The 13,639-nt window shown below is 46.9% G+C and overlaps 1 protein-coding gene across 1 annotated transcript; it reads right to left on the bottom strand.

The window, feature by feature from the left end:
- Positions 1-4,427: 4,427 nt before the first annotated feature.
- Positions 4,428-11,712, bottom strand: LOC140508548 (homeobox protein otx5-like). The gene is made up of 4 exons (XM_072616492.1): positions 11,693-11,712; positions 9,858-10,000; positions 5,356-5,507; positions 4,428-5,111 (listed from the first exon to the last, which is right to left on the bottom strand). The coding sequence occupies exons 1-4, from the start codon at positions 11,710-11,712 to the stop codon at positions 4,428-4,430; spliced, it is 999 nt and encodes a 332-aa protein (XP_072472593.1).
- Between the last annotated feature and the right edge of the window lie 1,927 nt (positions 11,713-13,639).

The raw sequence follows: 13,639 nt of genomic DNA, 5'->3' as shown, positions 1-13,639 counted from the left end.
CCAGGCATCTGGACACTCCCCCTGGGAATGCCTTATAATATCCTCCCATTGGCTTCTGACCAGCCCCTCACTCTGACAAGCGTCTTTAGAAACAGCTCAAGCTCAGCAAGGACGCCTTAAAGCCCAGGAGGTGCCTGTCTCGACATCTACAGACTCAGCATCCCTTTCTCGAGTTACTCTCTCAAATTCAAGCTCTCCTTTCTCTGTCACTATCTTTTAATCTTTGACCACCTCACCCCCCACGCTAGTTTTTCTCCCTGCATCATCTCTCTCAGTACTAGCACCATAGAATCATAGATTTAGAGCTGGAAAAGATTTTAGAAGCTCCTTCCCATTTTTCAAAAGAAGAATCAGGTTCAGAACGGTCATATCATCTGTTCAATAAACAGATACTGGCAGATCCAAGATTCTAAGCCAGGGCATGTAGAAGGTGGTGCCTGAGTGCTCTAGATTCATAGTCCTGGCATGAGGAATGAAGGCAGGCATTATGAGGGAGTATCTGGAAGGAGATCAGTATGGCTGGACCATCGAGTGAGTGAAGGGTGGAAAGATAGAATGAAATCACGTTGTGCAGAGCTTTTAGATGGGATCCTACAGGCAACAGGGTTTGAGTGGGACTTGGGCAGAACTGTCCTGTGGCAGCTGGACAGAGGAGACACAAAGCTTGGAAACAAATTTAAAGGCTATTGAAATAATCCAGGGAAAAGAGATGAGGACCTGACGCCCTTGCTATCCTGTAGCCCTCCTTTCTCCGTCTCCTATTTTTATCCTCCAGCTTCCTCTCTCTAGAGGTCTTCTTAGTCTTTCTCTTCTGTCCCCAAATCTTCTATTTGTCCCTCAGCCTGTCCCTGGCCCTGCCCCAGCCTATCCCTCTCTGTCCCTCAGCTTCCCCAGGCTTGGGCCATGGCCCTGTGTTCTGGGGGAAATCAAGACTTCCCAGGTAAAGGTTATCTAGCTCTGGTTCAGGGGGTGGGGGTGGGTATGGACATCTGCTCTGACTTGCCACCCATAGAAAACAGAGCTAGGAACCTTCCAGAAAGGAGTAAGGGAAAGAATATGGCCCTGAATTGAGGATACTCCCAAGTCTGCCCGATAACCCAGAAACTTCCTGGGGAGCCCGGTGTTTTCAGAGGGAGCCTGGTCCAGCAAGAGGAGGAGGAAGGTCCTCAGCCTGGCCAGCATTCCCCCCTGCTCTCCCTCCTCCATCTGTCCCAGGGATTAGGTGGATTAAGGCCTCAATTAATCTACCCCCTCCCTCTCATAAGGGGAGGGGGAGGAGCGTCCTCTATGACCCAAGACTGGTGTCTCTGGGACTCAGCCCATGTCCACAACACTGCATGAAATAGGTTTTCACAATGTAAGAGATAATACCAGTCACAGGCATCAATGCTATACCACTTAATGTATTTTTGTGACCTTGGCCAAGCATCTTAAACTCTCTGCACCTCAGTTCCCCCATCTGTCAAATGAGGTTGGCCTGGGTGGCTTCTAAGGTCCCTTCTAGTGTCCCCCCAAGATCCAGAGAGGCAGACCCTACTGAAAGTTCAGGCAACTTAATGACTTCTTAAATATCGGATCAAAATTCAACCCCAGGTCCTGACCAACTCTTAAATCAACCAGGATTAGACTTGTATATTATAGAACACACTAGGGGTGGAGAAAGACAAGGAAACTTAAGTACTAGAATCATAAATAAATCTATTGGTGGAACGGACCTCTGCTCCAGGGCTGTCATCTCACAGGTACAGAAATGGCCAGTCATGCAGCTGAGAAGCTTCCAGACAAGTCTCTTTGGAAAGCTGGGGACCCAGGCACCTCACTGACCATGGAGGCGATTCCTCTAAGATAACCTTTTTGGTGCGGTCTTTTAGCCGAATTCCCAGTTGTCACTGGGGCAGCCACAAATGTTCGTTTCACCAGGATGGGGACTTGGTGTCCCCATTTCCCATCAGGCTCAACCACCCTTCCCTCCCCCAAATCCCCTCTAACCTGCTGAGAAGGCCCCAGGGACAGGCCAGGCTAAGAGGATTGGAGCCGGTGTTTGCAGAATTAGATCAGTGGAGGGAGGGAGTCTGGGCTAGTTGTCAGCCCAGGCCAGCCTGGCTGCACATATTAAGGAAACAGCCCCAACCAAGAAAGATGTCTGAGACAGAAACACAGAAAGAATGTGCCAAAGGAAAAAAGGGGTGAGCGGTGGGGAGTATGACAGTTGGAAAGAGATCAAAATGAAAGGAGAAATTGAGACAGAAGTGGATGATGAGAGACTGAAGAAGCCAGAAAGGCAGAGAAATAGGGCCATTCACAGAGCTGAGGAAGGTCCCTGGCCTCCCCACACCCAATCCCCATTACCTTCCCAAGAAACCACAATCTCAAGGGTCAGGGTTTTTTTGGTTTGTTTTTATTAAAACGGACAAAATTCGGAGGAGGAAGCTTCTCTCTATGCTGACTCAAAAAAATTATCTAGGTGGTGAGATTAGGGTGAGGAGCAGTGAGGCTCTGAGAAGGAACAAGGGAGGGAATGCTCAGGCCAGGACACCCCAAAATCCTTGGATGATGAAAATGCCCTGAGAAAAAGGGTCCATAAGAAGGGCTAACTTGGAAAGAGGGAAACCCTGCTGACTTTTACAAGTAACTAAAAACATACCACCACCCCAAACACAAAAGACACATCCAAGGGAGCCATATACACTGGTGGGGACATAGACTGGAAGGGACCTTTGAGGTCTGCTGCAATCCATTCTGCAGAAGAGTAAAATGAGGCTTCAGAGGTCCAGTGAGACTCAAAGGTCCCATACGCCAGGTGGGATTCTGAAACATGCCCTTTGACTTCCCATGACCTGAACTCCCACCCCCTTCCAGTTTTCTTGGTGTATTTTTTGGAGACCCTCCATACTCACAGCTCTCCCTTGGCCCCACTTCTTGGCTTCCTTCACTACTTAAGACCCTGCTTTCTACATGAAGCTTCCTCAGTTCTTGTTTTAGTGCCTCCCACCAACCAATCGCTTACTTATCCTCTCTAATGTTTGTTCATACCTAGTAGTTTCCACATGGTTTCCCCAATTAGACAGCGGTGAAGGCAGGCCTATTTTTTGCTTTTCTTTGTATCTGTTAGCATGGGTCCTGGCACATGTTAGAAAGTCATGTCTGACTCTGTGATGCCATTTGGGGATTTTTTTTTTTTGGCAAATATATTGATGTGGTTTGCCATTTCCTTCTCCAGCTCATTTTTCAGATGAGGAAACAGAGGCAAACAGGGTTAAGTGACTCACTCAGGGTCACACAGGTAGTACATCTCTGAGGCTAGATTTGAACTCAAAAACAGAAGTCTTCTTGACTGCAGGCCCGGCTCTCCATCCACTAGGTCACCTAGCTGGCACACAGTAGAGACTTAATATGATTGCCTCAAAAAAAAATAGTTAAGCAACCAATGCTGAATTTCCTTAATGTTTCCTGAATGTCTGTCCCTCAAGAGTCTGTGGGACCTACCTGTTGTGGGGAGAGCTTGTTAGACTGAACTGGCCTGAAATACCTCCCCCCGCTAATTCTTGGACTATATAGAGTTTCCATTGGAAGGTAGGTGAGATTTTCTTGATGGGGGCTGTCTACAGCTGAGCCAGCTCTTTGAAGTTTGTAGTGTGACACTTTGTGGGCTTTTTTGCAGGTTGGGAAAATGTCTTTGAAGGATTCCAGAATGTTACCTAAAGACATTACAGGTTTGTGTTTTTCCTGGGCATCAATCATTTCATGTAATTCTGCCACCTTAGAAGTGGAAGGGGGGACCATAGATGCCAGCAGGTCCAATAGTCCAATCCCCTAGTTTTACACATGAGGAAACCAGTCTTAGAGAGAGCAGGAACTGACTTTGCCTAAGGTCACACATGCTGTAAATGACATAGTCTGGATTTAGACTGTATGCCAGCTCCAAAAACCAGCGTTCCTTCCACTGCAGCACCAAGGAGAGGCCAATTGCCAAAGGTTCTATGAAAATCAAGTCTTTTGCTACTTAGGTAGGGGGGAGGGTTTGGTTGGTTATCTAAGTCCTTCTGAGGGTAGACCAGTATTTTTGAATTTTCATTCTTCTAAACGATAGCATGGTAGGATATCCAAAATCACAACAAGCCAAGATTCAAAACTGAGATCCTTGTCTCCAGCCAAAACTGGACAGATCTTTTCCTTCCATTATAAATTGCTAGTAAAGACCTTGGGGATCATCTAGCTGCACCCCAAAAATTACAGAGCAATTGGAGACCCAGAAAGGAGAATTGTTTAAGGTTACAAAGGTGATAAATGGGCAACCAGGATCCTGGATCCAAACTGAGAGGATTTTTTCCCACAAACCACCTATTCTCCTGGCTCAGAGAGAAGGAATGTTACAAGGTTCAGCATGCTTGAGAAGGGAAGGAGGATCTAGTTCTCCCTTCCCTCATCTATAACACCTGGAATTTCCATGAGCCCTGATCCTTGTAATCCAAGCAATCCGCTGTCGTGCTAAAATTGAGTTTCCAGTTGCTGCTGGGGTCTTTGTAATCCAGGCAGTCCACAGGGCTGAAGCCCAGGCCCCCAGCCCCATAACTCTGGCCAGATAAGGAGGCTGGAGACTGGCCCAAGTGGGGCCCCATACCAGGGGCAGGAAGGGGGCTGAGCGAAGAACCAGGTCCACCCAGCTGGGACCCCATAGGTGAGAGGTAGGGGCTGCAGTCTAGACCCCCAAAGAAAGAACTGGAACTCCCATAGGGCGAGGAAGAGGCACTGAAAGCTGCTGGGGCTGGAGCGTAGGTCAGTGCATAGGAAGAGGAGGCAGCAACAGAAGCCCCAGGCCCCCGTTGAGTGCAGACGGATGAGCTCCCAGCAGCCCCCAGTGCTGCCAGGGGATCCGGCAGTGGAGAGAGGGCAGGGCTCCAGATGGATACCGATGCTGAAGGAGGAGTGGCTGAGGGAGCAGGTGCTGGGCTGTAGGGGCCTGGTGGTTCTGGCCCAGGTTCTGCTCCACCTCGGGGTGGAGAGACGCCCTTCTTCTTGGCTGGTCGGGCCTTGGATGTTCCCCCACCTGCTGGCTGCTGCTGCTGCTGTTGCTGCTGGCGACATTTTGCACGGCGGTTCTTAAACCATACCTAGGGTAAGGGAACAGAGGATTAAGAATGGGAAGACCAAGGAAACTGGGTATGATAGACCAGAAGTCAGGATGGACCTAGGTTCAAATCCCACCTCTGGGCCAGCCATTTAATCAGGTAACTCACTTGGCAGCTATTAGACTATTTCCAATGAGCTCATGGATGTATTAGTGTGAAAGGCAGACTTTAGACTCAAGGACCAGGGACTCTGAGGGGAAAAGGAGTGGGGGGCATAAGACTAGACCTGAACTCGGGATTCTGGTAGGTTGATTTTGCCTGCCACATCCTCTCGCATGAAGATATCAGGGTATCGGGTCTTGGCAAAAAGGCCTTCTAGGATGTCAAGTTGAGCCCGAGTGAATGTGGTTCGCTCTCGGCGTTGCTTCCTCGGTGTGCCTGGTTAGGAAAAGATGGCCCTAGTCAGAAGAGGTCTGACCAATGCATCCACACAGATAACAGGGGTCTGAGGCTGGATTTGAACTCAGGAAGATGAGTCTTCCTGACTCCAGGTCTAGAACTCTAGGCATTGTGCCACCTAGCTTCAGAGACTACAAGATCAGAGTCCCCTGTGACTGTCTGGAAAGCCATTTTAGATTAGTATTAGCTCCAGTAGGAGGGTGGGGAAAGGTTTGGCTTCATGTCCACAACCCTAACCCTTTTGAAGTATTGAATGGGCTACATTAAGAGAGATTTAATGACTGATCACACTCTACTGAGTAGAATTTCGAGTCAGAAAGACCCGAGTTCAAATGTGGCCTTAGACACTAGCTGTGTGACCCTGGGCAAGTAACTCAAACTCTGTATGCTCTCTCATTTTGCAGATGAGAAAACTGAGGCACAGGTGACTAAGCTCACTCGGCTATTAAACAGAAGAGTCAGCATTTGAGTACGCAACCTCTGACTTCAAATTCAGTACTCTTCACACCACTAGTTGTCTTCTTTCTTTCCTACTTCTCCTGTCCTTTTCTACTCTTTCATCTTTTTCTTCTTAATCTCTCCTTTTTTCCCTCCTCATAGAAGTCATGGGGTATGAGGGAAAGAGGTTTGGATCTTAGAATCTGAAGATCTGATTTCTGGTCCCCTTGACTTGATGTAATCTTGGCCATGTCTCTTTCCTGCAAAGGGTCTCAGTTCCTTTGTCTATAAAATGGGGATAGCACCAGGTTTTCAAAGAACGCTCTAAGAAGACAGTGAAGGGGCATGTCTGAAGGTGCTCTGCTGTTAAGTCTAGACTTAGGGGCCAGAAGACCCTTCTCCATGAGAAAAAAGTTCCTATAACCTTCAGGAAGTCCTAAATCTCCTCTCTGGGCCTCAATTTCCTTTCTTTGTAAAATGGGTACCTACAGAATCTTGAGAGTTGGAAGGGAGGCAAGCAGCAAATTAGTCCTACTCTTAACTCAAAGGGAATACACTCTGACAAATGAATCCTCAGAGACAGAGAACCCACTACATCTACTTTTGGAGAGTTCTTACCATCAGATTTTAGATGTTTAAGCCCAACATTCCCCAGTGCTCTCCCCTTCTATCTTCAGGGAGCTAGTGTGACCTGTTATCCAAGGATAGTCCAGGCTCAACACCCTGATTTGCTCATATGGCATAATCTAGACCTTCATTTGCCATATTGGTCTGGAAGTTCTCCAACTCATCAAAGCCTTTCTCAAAATGTGATTATCTGGATAAATTATTCCAAATGTGGCCACATTATCAGGAAGAACATCTCCCTAATACAACGTAATCAGTCAACAAGCACCTCAGTGTCTACTAGTTCCAAATGTTGTGCTAGGTGCTGGGGATGTAACCCCCAAGGCTGAAGTCCCTGCCCTCCAGCAGTCAACATTCCTTGGAGCAGACACAACTTTCTCACTGCTAAGTAAATACAGGACACACACAAAAGGAATACAGAATGGTTTAGGGTGGAATCGATAGCAGGTGGGGGAAATCAGGAAGCTTTGAAGGGTGCTAGGAGTGGTAGCTCTAGGAAGGAAGGGAATAAAAGTTTATATAATGCCTCTTACATGTCAGGCATAGTGCTACACACTTTACAGATATTAAATTTGAAACGCACAACAACCCTGGGAGGGTGGTGCTGTTATCACCTCCATTTTACAGCTGAGGAAACTGAAGCATACAGAGTTTGAGTGACTTGCCCAGGGTCACACAGCTAGTGTCTAAGGCCACATTTGAACTCAGGTCTCTCTGACTCCAAATTTTACTCCTTAAAGTGTGATCAGTCATTAAATCTCTCTTAATGTAGCCCATTCATAATTCAAAAGGGATAGGGTTGTGGACATGAAGCTAAACCTTTCCTTACCCTCCTACTGGAGCTAATACTAACCTAAGTTGGCTTTCTGGACAGCCTTAGGGCAAAGGGGACTCAACGATCTTGTAGTCCCTGAAGCTAGGTGGCACAATACCTGGAGTCAGGAAGACTCATCTTCCTGAGTTCAAATCCAGCCTCAGACCACTATTATCTGTGTGACCCCAAGCAAACCATTTAAATCTCATTTTCCTCAGTTTCCTCATGTAAGTTGAACTGGAGCAGGAAATGGCAAACCACTCTACTGTCTTAGCCAAGACTCCAAATAGGATCACAGAGAGTCAGAGACAACTAAAAAACAACTCAGCAACAGTCACTGCTAACCCCCAGATCCCTTTCTGGGCAAATTTTGGTCTGGCCAAGCCTCTCTCCTTTTGGATCTGGGAAGGTGATTTTCTAAAGCCTTTTATAATCACCGGAAGATTTTCTAGGGTGAGATCTTTTGGATTCCAAATTTGATCATCTTTATCTACTATTCTGAGTCAAATCAGAGTCACTTACAAATCTGATAAGCAGACACAAAGTCTTCCATAACAATTGCTCTTTTCTTAACTCTTAATGGTTAAAGTCAGAGCTTCCGGACCTAATCGTTCAACAAACACACACTCCCCTAAATTACCAACATTTTCTAATTTGCCAAGTCTGATGGCCTTTTCTCAGTCCTCAAGCCTCCTAATCTATGGCAGCCTTTCTTTGATAGTGGAAAGCCCTCTTTTTTAGATCTAAAGTACCATCATCTTCCCACTTAGGCTAGCAACTTCCAAACCTAGGAGTATCCTTTGCTCTACACTGTCCTGTGTGCATTCCCTTCTGACACTTCTGGTCTGGTTGTAGACTCTCATCATCTCCCAACTGGATTGTTGCAATAGCTTGCTGTTTTTCAAATTCCCTACCCACTCTAATCTGTCGAAAGGAAAATTCTTCATTTGGGCTTTTCTGCTTGATTAACAAGGCAAAAACTCAGGACAAAGAGAAATAAAAGGAGTTTATTATAAGTATGTCACACTGATGGGCTGCATCTGACCATTTTACCTGCTGTACTCCAATGGCTCCCTATCCCCTCCAGGATAGAATATAAAATCCTATGATTGGTGCTCAAGGTCCTTCATAACCTTACCAGTCTTCCTACACCTTACTTCCCCACTCCCAAGGACTCTGATTCAGTGACACTGTGCTGATGGTCGAAGGAGGCACTCCATCTTTTAGGCACTGGGCATTTTCACCGGCTGTCCATCCCCGTCCTTGAGCCACCCCCCATCTAGAACGTTCTCCCTTCTCATCTCTTCCTTCAAGTGCCAGCTAAAATCCCACTTTCTACAATATGATCTTCCTAACTTCTGTGGATTATTTCGAATTTACCTTGTCTATGTCTTCTTTGTACAGTTATTTGCATATTTTCTTCCCCAATTAGACTTGGAGAACCGTGAGAACAGATTGTCTTTTGACTTTCTTCTGAAAACCAGGTTTGTTTAGTACACAGTAGGTGCTAAATAAATGCTTACTGATTAACACTGGGCAAGGCATAGATCACTTTAAAATTCCACTAAAGACTTTCTTCCAGGGTGCTATCAGTTTATCAATGGTTACTTTGGGTCTGTCTATTCACTCCGTTCTATCATATTTCCCCACAAAAATAATCCCCCCCAAAAAATAGAATATGTCAAATGTTTTGCTCAAACATAGACAAAACTCTAGCTAGGGTATTCCCCTCGTCTCCCAGGTTAAAAGCTTGAACCATCTACCTCACACTAGAAATAGGTATTGATAAAAAGATTGCACCCTGGCTCTTCCCTCTTTGCCCTCTATTCCCCCTTCCATTTTCCCTTTGTCCTTGGAGGTCCCTTTAAGAGTCAAATGCCACAATGGATAGAAGGTTGCCCCTAAACCTGATACTTCAACCCTAAATGCTCAAGTTCAAATCCAGAGGGCGGCTTCCAGTTTCCCTACCTATAAAAGGAGAATAATAACATAGCCCCCTAATCCCCGTGTGACCCTAGGTAAGTCACTTAACCGGCAGGTTCAGTTTCCCTGTATCTGGAAAATACAAATAACTTCTTTTTCACAGGGATAATGAGGATTCAAGGAGACAGGCTGTATGTGTTAGCGGCAATTACTTTTCCACTGTGTCTTCTGTACATACTTTTCAGTCCCTTCTCTCCCTCCATAGGACTTATCCTGGACTTGCTCCTCTCTCTCCTCATCATGGCCCCTTGTTTTTTCTTTCTCTGCCTCATTCGCTTTTTCCTTTCCTCTCCCTCAGCCCCCTTCCACTATCTCCCTTTCTCTCCTCCTCCTCCTCCCAGGAATGGTGCAGAGGGGGAAGGCAGAGAAGGCTTGTGGAAGCCCCCCTCCCATTCAGAGTTTGGAGAGACTGTAATTAAACCCATCTGTTACCAATTTCCTCGCCTCCCAGGACTCAAGACACTCACCTGAGTAGCCAGCAGTGGTGCCGCCATGTAGAATCTCCAAAGCAGGTGCCGCCAAGGCCAGTGCATTGACTGAGTAATGGGGTGGGGGTGACTTGAGGTAAGAGGACATCATGCTCCCAGGACCAGGGACCCAGGGGTCCAGACTGAAGGGATGGTGGGAGTGGCCAGTCAGGGCTGCTAAAAACCACTCACCTCCAAGCAATCAGGAAGGAGAAGAAAAGAGAACCTTCCTCAGGGAAAAGGTCTGAGGGTGGGAAAGGATCTAGCACTCACACAGACCCAGAGACTCAGGGAGGAAGAGGAAGGAGAGCGGCCTAGGAAGCTACATACAAAAGACAAGAGTTTCAGAGTCCTAGGGTGAGTCAGAGACATGAGGAGGAATTTGGATGGGGTGAGCCAGAGTCAGAGCGAGAAACCCTCTGGAAGAGATAAGACACAAGTAGAGAAATTCAGAGATAATGAGCTAAGAAAAGAGCTCTCCAGGCTAGGGCTACAGAGTACTTGTTTGCAGAGTGATGGAAAATTTCAATACAATCGCTGAGGCCTGGGGCAGGACAAAGGACCCCAGGGGCCCCACCTCCCAACCCCCCCCCCCACCCAGTTTTGGCCCCAGGGCAAGGAGGGAAACCCAAACTACATCTACCGCCTTCTCTTTCAAAGACTGCTCTCGGTTCAGCTTCCATCCAAACCTATCTAGCACACATACAACACTAACTACCCTTACTGGTGGCAAAGGATAGAACAGACAAAATTAAAAATGATCTGCCTTCACTAAGTTTGTATTCTACTGACAATAAATTCTACCTCTCCTGGAACAACTGTTTCTTCCATACTACTCCCTCTCCCTTTTCCTATCAGATCATTTGTCTACCTCTTGGTCTTTTCCCATCCTTTAGCTCTCTCAGTTCATCTGTGACTTTCCCATTTCTCTTCTGTCTCCCCTCCTTTTGCCTCTCTGTTTTCTCCCTTTGTGTCTGCAGATCTGTGAAGACCCATTCTCTACCTCCTCACTCCCTTTTCAGCATGTCGTTGGCCCTTTGATCTCTGACTCTGATATCTCCAGGTCTGTGTCTCTCCCCTTGCTTTCCTCGGTCTCTGTGACTCTTCTGACTACTCATCTCTGCTTTGTCTCTTCCTGTATCTCCCTTTCAGTCTGTCTGCCCATCTCAGTGTCTCCTTTTCCATTTCTGTTCATCTCCCTGGAGCTATCCCTTAAATCTCACTGTTTCTTCCATTGTCTCCCCCATCCCCAGTCTATCTGTTGCTGTGGGTCTCTCTTCTGTTTAACCTCTCCAGGGTTTCCCTGTCTCCTCTCCTCCCTATCTCAGTCTCTACCCTCACCCATTTGTTGATTGCTCACCTGTTCACTGGCCAGACTAGGTTCAAGGACCCCTAAGTCAGGGGTAAGGGACCAGCTCCGACAGTCAGTTGGACTGCTGCTGAAAGCTGTGGCCACCCAGGCCCTGGGGATTTTAAGCCTGGTCTCTGAGTGATGTCACCTCAGCCTGGCCTGGATCCTGGGCCCTAATCCTGGGGAAGGCTGCCTCTCCCTCTCCCTGGCACCAGGAGGTGACATTGGGAAGGGGGGAGGGGGCGGAGAAACCAGCCGGTCCCTAATCCCTTCCCTTCCCCCCACATTGACCTGGCAATCAGGGCTGACAGGGGGAAGGGAGAGGACTGGGAGATGGGGTCATTGTATCCAGCCCCCTGTCTCCACCAGGAAGGGCAGACTAGGTTCAGACCAGAAGCCCCCTCGTCTCGAACTAACTCTCTGCTGGGTCTTCCACTCCTTCCCCTCCGCCCCCAACCCTACCCAGCCCACTTGTCTGTCATACCTCTGGTCTTGATTTCTCATTCTTCTTGGAGAAAAAGCCTGTACAGAACCCAGTATAACAGGTGCTTAATAAATGCTTATCGACTCACCTTTATCTCTGTCATTGTACATCTCTTTCTGTATTTGTCTCTACATTCTTAGACTTCAGGCTCTTGGGTCTAGAGACTTGATCTTGGTTTCTGGGTTTCTCTGCATCTAGTCATACCCATACCCCCCTCTAGTCCAGCCTCAACACGGCTGCCAAATTGATATACCTCAATCGCAGGTCTGCCCTCCCCTTCCCTAGAAGCTCTAGTCCAAAATACAAACTCTTATCCTTCCTGGCTGATTCATAATAATAATAACCAGTAACTATAAGAGTCCATTAAATGTTTGCAAAGTGCTTCACACAATCTCATTGGATCCTCAGTACAACCTGGAGAGACTGGCATTATTATAGTCAGCATTTTACAGATGAGGAAATGAGGCTGAGAAAGATTGTTACTTGGCCATGATCACACAGCCCCTAAGTCAGTGGCTGAGGCAGGATTTGAACTCTTTAGATCCAGCACTCTATACACTGTGCCCCTAGTTGCCTAAATGGCAGGATCATTCACCCTCTCTATTACTCAGTGATGACAACTCATTACTCCACATTTTCTAGACTACTTCACATTACCATTGCTTCCCCTTCCCATCTCCCAAGTTCTTTCTCAGCTAGCTATTCCCTCCTGCCAGTAAGATTCCAATGCTTACCTGTAGCTCATGGAATTCCCTTCTACTTTCGGTAGAACCACCACCTCTTTTAAGAGGTCCTTGGAATCCTCACCGCCTTTTTAGCGACTCCGCCTCATCTCTTGGCCTTTATTTTGTATATATCCCATATTTATGCTTCTCTGCCCCTACAAGGAAAGCTCCTTGGGGAAGGGATCCTCATTTCTGTCTTTATATCTCTAGTACCTGACACATCCACATCAGAGACTTAATTGATTTATTTTAGGAGTGAGGAAAGGGTCTTTAAAGATCATATCTAACCCACTCCCTGGATTTGACAGAAGCAAATACTTAAGAGCTGTCACTTGTCCAAACTCCCACCAGGCATTGGTAAGTAACGGAGATGAGGTTTGTGACATGTCCTCTAAACACGAATCACTATGGGCTCCTTTTCTGAAACACCAGCCAAGGATTGGGGTCTCTCCAACCTCCCTCGGGCTTTACCAGCCTAGCCTAGACACAGGCTGTACATCTGGGGATTAGGGGCATGCAATACAAGCTCTGGGGGGAACTGGGACCTCATTAGCTGGAGACTGGGGGGGGGAGGGGGAGAATAGTCTAGGACAGAGCATGCCTAGCTGAAGAGTGAAGGGTTGATTCTTAATTGGAAAATCCTTTCTTGTAATAGAAGGGAGATTAGGGCTTGAGATAGAAATAGGAGGTAGGAAGAAGTAGGAAACCCCCCCATTATCATCCTTTGAGTGTGTTGGGTTGATGGTGTAGTTTGGAACACCTCCCACCTTCCCACTAGTGCTTTGGGGTCACCTGCATAGGTACTTCAGGAGGGGGACTGTCATTTTATTTTTTGGTATCTCTAGGACTCTGTCTAGTACTTGGCACTTAGTAGGTGCTTAATAAATGTTTGTTGAATTATTGGTACTTGAGACTGGAGGGTGGGATGAGTGTTGAAGGTATGGGGAAGGACATAAAATAATATGTCTGCTGGGGATAAAAAAAAATGAGGCAAAAAACCAGTCCCTGCCCTCAAAGAGCTCATGATCTAATAGAGACTACATGCAAACAAATATACACAAACAAGCTATATACAGGAAAAATAGGAAATAATTAACAGAGAGAAGGCACGGGGATACAGAGGGGTTAGGGAAGACTTCCTGTGGAAGGTGGGATTTTCGTTGGAGCTTAAAGGATGCCAGGAAAGTGAGTAGTTGGAATGGAGGAAAGAGAGTCTTCTGGG

This window comes from Notamacropus eugenii, chromosome 5 (genome assembly GCF_028372415.1).
Source record: "Notamacropus eugenii isolate mMacEug1 chromosome 5, mMacEug1.pri_v2, whole genome shotgun sequence".
NCBI classification, from domain to species: Eukaryota; Metazoa; Chordata; class Mammalia; order Diprotodontia; family Macropodidae; genus Notamacropus; species Notamacropus eugenii.
The sequence above is the reverse complement of the archived record's forward strand: the minus strand, read 5'-3'. Positions and strand labels throughout refer to the sequence as shown.